Raw genomic sequence first — 11,959 nt, forward strand, 5'->3', positions numbered from 1 at the left:
ATTTTTTTATTTTATTCATTTAATAACTATTATTTTTTAAATTGTACTTAATTTTACGTTTTAGTTTCATTTTTGTTACTTATCGTTAAAAAAAATTAATAGAACTGTTGACGTAATTTTAAAAAAAAAATCACTACTGATATGACATTACCTTATGAAAACACATTAGTATCATCGTTAACTTTTTAACGGTAGACGAATAAAATGAAATCAAAACGTAATGTTAAACATGATTTAAAGGAAAATAAATTGATGACCAAAATATAATTAAAAATGATAGTTAAAATACTCAACGTGTAGTTTATCCCTCATTTTTATTATCTTATGTATATATTTTCTTACAAGAGAAATAATCATTAAAATAGTATTTTAGGAGGAAAATTTCAAATAATACATCATTTTTTTTACTAAATTTAAAAGAGAAGAATGGAGAAGGAGGTAGAGAAAAGCTTTCGGATGAATGAAATGGGCAATTGGAATCACCATTCGCCACATTCCAACAAAGTTTGAGAACAAAAAATGAACGACTTTCCTTTATGTACCATCCAATGGACATCAACACTTCTAGCTTCAATGTTTGCTTGTGATTGCATCCCAACATTTGATTTAATGATTAATGCATAGTTTTTTTTTATTTAAATTGTACTAAAAAAATCCAATGGAAGATGTACGTGAGATCGGATGACCCATCGAGTTCCCTCAGAGCCCTTCGGTAATGCATGTAGCAACTCGTAATGATCTCATATACTAAATAAATATGATACAGTATAGTATAAATTACATATCTAAACATCAATAATTTTCTTTCGTTTTAATCACTTATCATTAAAAAATAAACGCAATTGCTTAGCAGCTATTTCTAATTTTGTTAGTCAAGCCGATTTGAATATTTCAGAATCAAATCAAATTAAAAAAATATTATTTTTTATTCGAATTTTACTCGACCCTATATTGTAAGGGCTAAATTAGTAGGATTTTTAAATACTGAGATTTTTTAATTATTTTAAAGTATAATAAATTTGATATAATGTTAAAGTTTTAAAAATTAAAATTATTATTATACTATATCATATCATCTTTTATGTGAAGTTAACAATTAAATTTAACGACTAATAATTAAAACAAAACTGAAATATGATAAAAATAAAAATAGATAAATAAAAAATAATTTATTTTTGAGACAAAAACAAATTAAATAATCCAGGTGTTTAGTTTTGCGAAAAGGCAAAAACCTGTTCCAATCTACCATTTCATAAAATGCTTTAAATTGCAGTGCTATCCAGCTGAGTCATAAGTGATCCACTCTGTCTGTAACCAAATTTCAGTTCGAACTTCCTCGCCTCTCTCTCTTTTGTTTTACTTAAACGATAAGGTCGAACCTCATTTATAATCTTTTTCCATGCATTTTATTAAAGATTCAACATAAAGTTTGTTTCTTTGGGGTTTGAGAACAATGCCCGAGGTTGAAGACACGCGCAGTTACAGCACAACCAATGAGTCGTCGGAGCTCCCATCGGAGAACACCCTGTTCGGGAAATACGAGATCTTGAAGTTGCTGGGTCGAGGGGCGTTCGCCAAGGTTTATCACGCTCGGAATTTGAAGACGGGGCAGAGCGTGGCGATCAAAGCCGTGAGCAAGAAGAAAGTTCTGAAAGGCGGATTCGCGGAGCATGTTAAAAGGGAGATTGCTATCATGCGCCGGTTGCGCCACCGCAACATCGTCAAGCTCATCGAGGTTTTGGCTTCGAAAACCAAGGTTTATTTCGTTATGGAATTCGCCAAAGGTGGGGAGTTGTTCACCCGGATAGCTAAAGGACGACGTTTCAGCGAAAATCTCTGCCGTCGGTATTTCCAGCAGCTGATTTCGGCCGTCGGATATTGTCACTCGAGGGGCGTGTTCCACCGCGATTTGAAACCGGAAAATCTCCTCCTCGACGAAAACTACGATTTGAAAATATCCGATTTCGGACTCAGTGCGGTGAAGGAACAGATACGACCCGACGGTCTCCTCCATACTATATGCGGAACTCCGGGTTACGTGGCGCCGGAGATTCTGGCGAGGAAAGGATACGATGGCGCTAAAGTCGACGTGTGGTCATGCGGCGTCATTTTGTACGTCCTCCACGCCGGATATTTACCGTTCAAAGACCCCAATCAGGTGGTGATGTACCAACGAATGTTTAAAGGCGAATTCCAGTTCCCGAAATGGACGTCGGCTGATCTCCGGCGATTCATATGCCGGCTTCTCGATCCCAATCCTGATACGAGGATCACCGTCGATGAAATCATCAACGACACTTGGTTCAACAAAGGTCACAATGAAATCAAATTCCATGATGAAGATTTTGTTCTCAAAGAAGAAACTCAGGGCAAGAAGTGCTTAAACGCCTTCGATATAATCTCATTTTCATCCGGTTTCGATCTCTCCGGTTTGTTTGACGAGGCTGAGCCTTCAGTCCGGAGAGAGCGGTTTATATCGGAGCAGAAACCGGAGAAAATCATAGAGAGAATCGATGAAGAGGTGAGAAGAACGGAGAACGTGAAGGTGAAGAAGAGAAGGGAGAATGGGATACTGTTGGAAGAGCATAATGGTAATTTTATTCTCGCCGTCGACATTATGAGTTAACGGGAAACTTGGTGGTGGTGGAGGTGGGGCGCCGGGATTTTAACGCCGGCGCAAGCGTTGGAATATGGAATGGTAAGTTGTGGCCAAAACTTTCCGATTTGGTATATAAAAATTAAATGGATCATTATTCATTTGTAAAGTCTTTGCTGTGAATCTTACAACCAGCGGTTGTAGTACATACATGTATTACATACAAGACAAGGAAAACAAAACAGAAAATTACTTATGTTTTGCTAGATTCTCCGATAAATCGGACTGACGCCCGGATTCCATCTTTAATTTCAATTCAATTGCAAGCTTCAAAGCAAGTTTAGTTCATTCAGGATTAGGCTGTTCTTGTATTTTTCCCGAGATGGAATGAATAATCCATCCGAAACACTATCAATTGATGTCTTCAAACACTCATTAATCTCATCTTCGAATCGCCCCTCCAACAACCAATTGGCATCAAATCTTAATTGTTGACTTCGTGGTTGCCACATAAAGTTACACTGACCACTAGTTAACATCGAACAATGATCTTCAAACGAATGGGACAAATGATTTATCAAATAATCAGAAAATCTAATCCACCGTTTTGATTTAGTAAATCCTGTTGAGAAGAAAATAATTTTATATTTTGTTTTATGAGACCTTCAGAGATGGATGACAAACCAAAAAAATTGAAAAACATCAAGAACACAAAGCCTGACAAAAAAACTTTCAAAACTTGGGGAAGAAAAAAACATTAGAACAAGGAGATCCTCAGATAGCATCAACTACTGAAAAACCAGTAAATGATTATTAAGGAACCATGGAGATCCCTAAAAAAACTCCCAACCAAACATATATAGTCATTAGTCCTCGTCAATATCCTAAGCCCCTTGAACCTGCAACGACTCCTCTTTATTATAAGGATTTCATTGTTTGAGAATGCCATGTACAATTCGGATTTCAACTTTGAGAAGCAACCAAATTTGTGCGGTACATATCTTATGAACATTTCAATGTTATTCTACTTGTACATGCACAGTTGCATGAGTAAAACCTATTATACCATGTACACTATCTTACAAGCCACGTATTCCTTTGGTTTGAGGCAACATTTATGAATCTGCCACAAATGCTTGCTTTGCACCATTACATGCATGCAGTATGGTGCAAATATCGGTCGTTTCCAGAAAATGCTCTGCATTCACAAGGATCAGAGGTCCGTACTCGAAAACCATCTTCTTACACTGTCAAGAACACATGATATCAGAAAACGCATATAAGACTTGCAGTTAAAGCACCGGTAAGTTCTTCAAAAGACGACACCAACCTTTTTCACGTAGTTCTGCACTGAATTGCAAGCCTTCAAAAGGATCTCGATTATCTCCAGCTGGAACAAATGCAGAAAATGTGTATCGAATTAGCAACATTGATGTCTGTTTTATTGCAAAAGGTACATACACAAGTAACAAATCCACAATATTTCAACATTTCCACCTCCCACTAACAAATCGATACCACATACATTATATGTCAACTATGCAGCTCACGTTTTAGCACATTCAAAAGATCGACCCTGTAGTTTAAAAAGAAATGGACTAATACAAACCTGCGTATCAGGATCTTTTAATTTCGTTAAAACTTCTGAAACAGCACGGTGGCATACTCCGCAGCTATTTTCACGGATTTGTGAAGAGATAAGTGCAACTTTCTGACATAGTTTGACCCTTTGACAGACAACTCCGGGCCGTATCGAAGAGATCTCCACGAAGAAGAGAGAAACATAGTAGTCCACCAGTGTAATGCACTACGCAAAACAGATCAGATGGCCATTTAGTATCTTTGCACTTAAGAAAAAGGGCATTAAGGAACACTTTTTGAAAAATATACACAAAATATCAAGTGGAACACCACCATTTAAGTAAAGCTAGATAACTACCTGCTGCTCGAAAGACGGTATACGGGAGCAGCTATTGTGAAGCAGCTTAACTATCTTGGTCTGGGTCTTGTTTCGTGAAAGGAAATCTATACCTTCAGTAGCATACTCCTCACACAATGTGCACACGTTGTCATTCCGAACAATGTTTACTACTATTTCCTCATCTCGACCCTGGTTTATCTGCACAACTGCACCAAGAATTCTGTGTGATTTTGTTGATTATTTTCACACTTTCATTGAATAATCTCTATTATAAAAGTTAACAATATTCAAGTTCTGAATTGAGAAAGGTATGCATGTGCAAAACTATCACAAGCAAGAAATTTAAGGGACCTTAGAAAATATTCATCAATAGATTCAGTTCAACCATTATTAGGCAGTAACAACATCTGAATATGGATTACTAATCAGTAACAAATAAGAGCCCCCACAGCAAAAAACTCAAACCGTGGAGAGACGGTATCACGGTAACATCAACGAAGATTACCGGAACTCTTAAAGGAATTACCCTATTCATCAGAGGCTACCAGTGGAGCGGCTTCGAGTTGTCTAGCATCACGTGCGCAGCTAGCACCCAACACAAAGAGGAATAAGATCCCAAATCTCACACCCATAGTGCCTGGAATAAGTTATTGGATGGCGGCTGCAATTTAATGCATAACGGTCAATACCAGCAATAGTGGTCTGTTATTCAGGTTATTGTTCTGTTACGATAAAACTAAAAATATCTAAGAGTCTCTTGCGGCAATTAAAACTATCATATTTTAGAATAAGTTGTGTGAATTTTAAAAGATCATGATCATGATACCCGCAATAACGGTAATAATATATGTTATGCCTGTAACGGAAATAAACCTAACAAAACGGAAAACGTAGCCTACATCACAATTTAAATCCCTGCCCTTAATTACCAGTTATATCTCCAGTCTCTCTTGTCAGTTATCCCTCTGAGGCTCTGACAAGGATTGTTACAACTCGGATACCAGGAGACTAGTAGTTATTGAATCACAAGCTAAGCATAATAGCAGAAACATTCAAAATCAAATTCTTCCAAAACCCAAAACTTATAACTCATAACAAATTAATATACTTTTGAGTCTTTAAATGCTTAAAACTAAAAACATGACATGATGAACAGAAACATGTAAGATGAAAGAGAAACCAGAGATTTGGACAAAGAAGTAATAATTTAAGAAAACTCCATCAAAGATTTTGCATAAAATTGGGAAGAAAATAATATGAAAAAGAAGAAGATAGATGTATGAAAACAGAAACAAAATGGATGGAAGACAATAGTTTTACAAGAACAGTCAGCGGAAGAGAAAGATGGTATTATTATTGGGCAATAGTTGGCGCTGCCCTTTTTACACTCATCTACAATTTCATTAGGTTTTGCTCCTCTGCGGACACAAACACTCTGTCCAGGTTAAACGACCGCGTTTATGTCAATTAATGGTTCATTTTGTCTTTGTCTACATTTCGTTTCGTGTATGACTAGCTTCTAACTAACACGATATTTTGTTGAGTATGAAATCTGAATACATAAAAATTAACCTTTAATTTTGTTATATATATAAATATCAAGCTCCCACTTACCTCATAAATTCAGTAGTAAATTTAAAAATATTTTTAAAAATGATCACATACATATTAATTATCGATTTTTTATAGAATAAACTCAAATAAAATTTTAAATATAACACTTGTCTGGTTCGTCCTTAATCAGCTTTCTAAAGGGAATCTTTAGTATAGAAGTGCGTAATTTTCAGGGTCATATTATGGTAATCAATTTTTTAATTTTACATTTTTATTATTTAAATAAAAAATTCTAATTTTTTAAAACTTCCAATGAAATGATTTTTAAATAAGTATTTTATAGAATTCAAGGACAAAGTATACTAATGGTCTCTAATTATTTGATAATGTTTTGTTGACTCATCGACTATCAAAATTATAAAATGATCTTATAATTATAGGAAGTTGTTTTGTTGAGTCAACTGACTATTAAAAGTTATAAGATGATCATCTGACTATTTATTATGTTTCAAAATCATCATTTTCCGTTAAAAAATTAACCGTCTGAGTTAGATGTTAATCTATTGTTTGAAATATTATAGTCGTTTGAGATTCTGAGATTATATTTTATCGTATCCCAGATAACATATTAACATCTAGCTCAGAATGTTATCAATTATTAACGGAAAAGAATGAATTTAGAACATAATAAATAATAGAGTAATCATTTCGTAACTTTTAATACTCGAGAGACTCAACAAATCAACCCAAAATTTAATTATTTAAAATAAGTATAATTAAAGTTAAAAAATTGATCTCGAAAGTTAATAAACTACAACAGAAGGTAATATCAAGGTTTAATACAAAAAATAAATGTCTAAATTATGTCTCGAAAAACGTTTTAATGTCTAAATAATCTTTTGTTAAAAATAAGTGCATATCACATGAGTGATTAGATTTATATATATTTGTTGATAATTATTCCTAATTGTTTATTCGATGTTACTGATTTGGATTTGTTTTGCTTATTTTTATGCAGGAACTTATTTTTCAGGACTAGCAACAAATAGGACGCATTTTGCATTTTTTTATTTATGGAATTGTGGTTGAAGACATGGACACGATTTGGGGCATGACGCGGTCTGACGTGGTAGAATCTGACGACCCAGTCAGCAGTTGTAGTTTCTAGAAAGTACAGTCCGCATTTTCTAGAAGGAGGACGGGAAAAATTATTTTAGGATTCTAAGTTTGAATTTTTAAGATAAATATTTTGGATAAATCTTTTGAATTGTTATTAGGGTATTCTATTTTGAATATTTTCTTCAGGAAGTTCATCTCTTTTGATTCTTTAGGCTATAAATGTTCTCTTAAGGTGAAGCTTGAAAGATGTATTTAATTTGATTTTTTTAGGGTTATTTTTATAAAAGTTTTATTTTCCTTTTAATTTTCTTTTTATTTTAGTTTTTACTTTCTTTTAAAAAAAAATGCTAAGTATGATTTCAATCTGAATTTCAATTAGCCAAAGGGCCCAAAGGCTTAGCGACAAATCAATTTCGATTGTGAGAATTAAAAAACATTTAACATTTTCAGATAACATTTTTTATTTTCTGAAATCTTGATTTGACAATCGACCTTTTCTTTAAAATGTTTACACTTTCATTTTAAAAAGTCGACGTTGATTTGGATGTTGTTTTGATTTACTGTTGGGAGGAATAATTAGTTGGTTGTAATTCGACTTCCTATGAATAAACTTAGTGGCAATCCGCTAAGGTAAATTGAGATCGGGTTCGATTCTCATTGAGAGAGTTGGGCTTCTCCAGTGCTTAAAGTTGTATTGGTGCTAACGGAGATAGCCATGGTTAGTCCAACAAAGACTAAATTTCGGAGATAGAGTTGGGAATATCAGTTTACTATATAGAAAAGTAAGTTACAAGGGTTGGGCCTTGTAGACTTTAATTGATAAGTGCTTTAAATAGTTACTATTTTATTGTTAATTACTCCTTGATTCTATCGGTTTTTGTTGCTAATTCGAGCATTTTCACTTGTTTTCTATGTAAGATGTTGGATTCTAAAAACGACGCTTAAATGGTGCGATTCTACAATTTTTTTATTTTCTGGAATGAATGTCAGCTTAGTGGGCATGACTTAGGGCATGACTGTGTCTGACGTGGCATCCAATCAGTAGCTTCTAGAAGGTCCAGTCAGCAGTTTCATGAGGACGGAAGACTCAGCCACAAATTTGAATTTCAAATTAGGAATTATCTTTATTTTTAGGATTTAATTCAAAAAATTTCCAAGGATTATCTATTATAATTTTTGCTACATTTTTAGGGTTTTTAGAGGACTATAAATACCTCATCCGGGTAAATCTGAAAAAATATCTCAGATTAGTTTGTTTATTTCTTTCTTTAGTTTTATAAGATTCTTCTTTTCTTTTATTTCACTTTCTTTTATTTTTCAATTTTTTCTTTAAGTTTTTTTTTGAAATGCTAAGAATGATTTATATCATGCTTAGCTAAGTTTTTCATAGCCAAATGCTAAAGCGATGACTCAATTTCGATCGTGAGAATTGAAAAGAATCTAATACCCTTCAGGTTACATTCTCAATTTTTTGGAATCAAGAATTGACAATCGACCATCCTTTTAAAATAAAAAACATTTTCATTTCAAAAAGTGGACATTGATTTGATTGTGGTTTCGATTAACAATTGGGAGGAAGGATCGACTTGTAGCACATTCGACTTTCTATGAAAACACTTAGGAGTGGTCCGTTAAGGGAAATTGAGATCAAATTCGATTCTCATCGAGACGCTATAGTCCGAGTCGGGTTTTCCAAATCTTTTAATTAAGTTGGCGCTAGCAATGATTGTCGCAGTTAGTCTACAAAAAGATTGAAATTCAAAGATTGATTTTGAATTGTTGGTTTATCGTAGAGAAAAAAATAAGTTACAGGGGTTGGGCCATGTAGACTGTAACTAACATGAATCTGAAGTGAAAAATATTATTCAATGATCGATGGAATTTGAGGCAAAGTGGAAGCCTGAGGCTGATTTTACTACATAAGTTTTATCTCTACTACTTTATTTATTTTCTTTAGATTTAATTTTATTTTCTTTATAATATTTCACTCCCTCCATTTTTATCTTTAAATTTTGCCCAGATCAAGCTTAAGAATAACTACATCACCAACTTTCAAAGTCATTGTGGGTCGACCTTTTTTCTCTCTCATTATTACTACTTTATTTTATTTATTTTGAGATTAAGGAATTTATATGACAGCAAAACGATTCGTGTCAAACTGACGTCGTTGCCAGGGACTTCGAAAAAAGTTACTGATTAGTTTGTTTTTTATTTATAAATAGACAGAACTCGAGTGAATTAGTAGATTTTGAGCCTAAGATCGAAGCACTAGCCCGGAGAATATGTGGACTAACACTTTGAGAAAAAAAGGAAACAACAACAATTCGAACCAAATTACACCGTTCAGGCGCAAAGAACCCATTCCAATAGCAGATCACACCATTCAGGAGTTGACCGCTGCACCTATCGTTCAACAACCTCTTTGCATTGCCTTCCCTCAAGGCGAAACTCCGTTTTAGCTTAAAACAAGGCTTATTCATCTTCTTCGTACATTCCACGGAGTTCTCAGTGAAAATCCGCACAAGCATCTCACAGAGTTCTGTATAGTTTGTTTAAGCATGAAACCACATAGAGTATCTGAAGACCAAATTAAATTACATGATTTCCCTTTTTCTTTGTCTAGTTTAGCTAAAGAGTGATTATTTTACTTTCCTCTGAATTTGTCAATACAAGAGTTGATTTAACTCAAACTTTTCTTGACATATTTTTTCCAGCAGCAAAGACAAGCGAATTGAGAAGAAATATCCTGTGAATTAAACAAAAAGATGGAGAGTCGCTTTACGAGTACTGTGAGCGATTTAAAAAGCTTTGTGCAAGTTTTTCGCAATACGGATTAACCAAGAAAAAGCTTATTCAATACTTCTACGAAGGGTTGCTTCCCTTAAAGATGAAGATGGTTGATGTTGCTAGTGGAGGAGCTCTTGTCAACATGACCCCGAATGCAGCAAGGGACATTATTCATACTAATGCTAATGAATCAAAAGCCATTTGATAAGCGTCAATGATGCTGGCTTTTCATATCCACATCGCTCCATTTAACCTCCTTCATCAATGGGTGGAATGACACAAACCATTCAATATTCGCTTCATATATTTTCTTTAAATCAAGTCCTAATATCGATATTTGTAATGTACAAACAGAAAGAAAGAAAAAACACCATTGTTAGGAAATGATTAATATAAAGATAACTTCAGGTTATACATGAATACATTTGATTTAAAACTTATTTTCTCATGAACATAATCTCGAATCAAATACAAGTTATAAAGTATCATAAATTTAACTTAAAATTGAATCTCTCTTATAATTTATATCAAAATTCTAAAATTTAAGACATATTCTATATTTACATAATCAAATATTTGAATGTTAACGGTCTTTGTTCCAAAATAATTTTTACATAATATATACTTAATTATTAAATAATCTTAAATTACAATAATCACATCAAAATCTAACATAATTATCAATTAAACTTGTGCATACGTAACAATCTCTCCTTTAATATAAATTTCATCAGAGAATTGACGTTTAAGTAATATTTAATCTAACTTGATTATCAATATTTGATTTTAAACAATTATTTTAGAATTTAATATATATTTGTATCATATGCATATACCAGTGTAAATGTCAGTTAAATTTTTGGTGATGGTCTTGCTGCTCTAATATTATATTACCCCCAAAAGTATACAGAGAAGAAGCCCAAAACTTTTTCCTCTGTGGCTCTAGATTTCTCTTCCTTCAAATGATCTCCTTAGCCCTTTGATAACCGAAACTCCAAAAACACATCCGAAGATGTTGAACACAAGCCTGGATCATCTGCCCCACAACAAGACCCTGGAAATTAAGCAAGACGACAAGTTCTTTTCCAGGCTTTTATCCAAGGAAACCTCTGTCACCAATCCTTCTTTCAGGGTCTACTATGGCGGTCTCTCCGGTGCCGTCCCTTTCATGTGGGAGTCTCAGCCCGGTACTCCCAAATACACATTCTCCGATACATCCATCCCTCCTCTAACTCCTCCTCCATCTTTCTACTCCAAGTCCGGCACAAAACCCATCAAGAATAAGCGCTCAAGATCTAGTCTTTTGCAAGCATTGTTCCCGAAGATGATCAGTTTGAAGAAAACCAGCAATCTTTTGCCTTCGTCACCTTTTTCTTCACCAATGTTTGTAGCGATGAGACCGAGAAAAGATCAGAAAAGGAGCCTATTTTCGAGCCCAGATGAGGAACATGGTGCAGCCATTGGGTTGCCAACTTCCACTCTGTGCTTCGATATTGGTAGGGGGAAGTACTGGTGAGCTTCGTGGATGAGAATCTATCTCGCGTTAATTTGTGTTGATTTACTTTGTAATAATCTAGGTATGTGTTTTAGTTCTTCTGTGATTACTTCAACACCCATAACTGATGAATTTATGGTACTAAATCATGTAGTTTTGCTGGGGGAAAAGACGTTTTTATCAGGTGCTCTGTTAATATTTTTCCCCCTCTTCTCTAATAGTAGATATATATTAGTAAATTTTTCTGTCAATATCGTCCTTATTTATTACCGAATCAAATACTAATTCATTTTTTTCAACTTTGGAAAAAGAAATCGTGATTGTGTGATTTTAAAAAAAAATAAAATCTAATATCAGATTAAGGTTGAAGAAATAATAACGATAAATTTAGTGTAAAACTCAAATTAAGAAAGAATTAGAGCATTATAATCGAAACTTGTCAAACTTTAAATTTATTCTTTTATGTATCACTCATTAATTAACTGAA

General features: G+C 33.9%; 2 protein-coding genes and 1 pseudogene across 3 annotated transcripts in view; 2 read left to right on the forward strand and 1 right to left on the reverse strand.

The window, feature by feature from the left end:
• Positions 1-11,661, forward strand: part of LOC120212668 — a 29,540-nt gene extending 17,879 nt beyond the window's left edge. The window contains exon 3 of the mRNA XM_039210888.1: positions 10,953-11,661. Coding sequence (XP_039066819.1) covers positions 10,990-11,493 — 504 coding nt within the window. The 5' untranslated portion in view covers positions 10,953-10,989 and the 3' untranslated portion in view covers positions 11,494-11,661. The remainder of the gene's footprint in view (positions 1-10,952) is intronic.
• LOC120212665 lies at positions 1,375-2,948 on the forward strand (annotated as a pseudogene).
• LOC120212666 (prosaposin-like) lies at positions 3,547-5,875 on the reverse strand. Of its 2 annotated transcripts, none has more exons than XM_039210886.1 (6): positions 5,838-5,875; positions 5,047-5,172; positions 4,536-4,726; positions 4,206-4,403; positions 3,927-3,986; positions 3,547-3,843 (listed from the first exon to the last, which is right to left on the reverse strand). In XM_039210886.1, exons 2-6 carry the CDS (start codon positions 5,147-5,149, stop codon positions 3,712-3,714), a joined length of 684 nt encoding a protein of 227 aa, XP_039066817.1. In that variant the 5' UTR covers positions 5,150-5,172; positions 5,838-5,875; the 3' UTR covers positions 3,547-3,711. The 2 variants fall into 2 exon arrangements, with proteins under 2 accessions (XP_039066817.1, XP_039066818.1); XM_039210887.1 differs by lacking the exon at positions 5,838-5,875 and adding an exon at positions 5,663-5,796 and having other exon boundaries at positions 5,047-5,154.
• Positions 11,662-11,959: the final 298 nt, after the last annotated feature.

This window comes from Hibiscus syriacus, unplaced genomic scaffold (assembly GCF_006381635.1).
Source record: "Hibiscus syriacus cultivar Baekdansim isolate YM2019G1 unplaced genomic scaffold, ASM638163v2 tig00110015_pilon, whole genome shotgun sequence".
NCBI lineage: Eukaryota > Viridiplantae > Streptophyta > Magnoliopsida > Malvales > Malvaceae > Hibiscus > Hibiscus syriacus.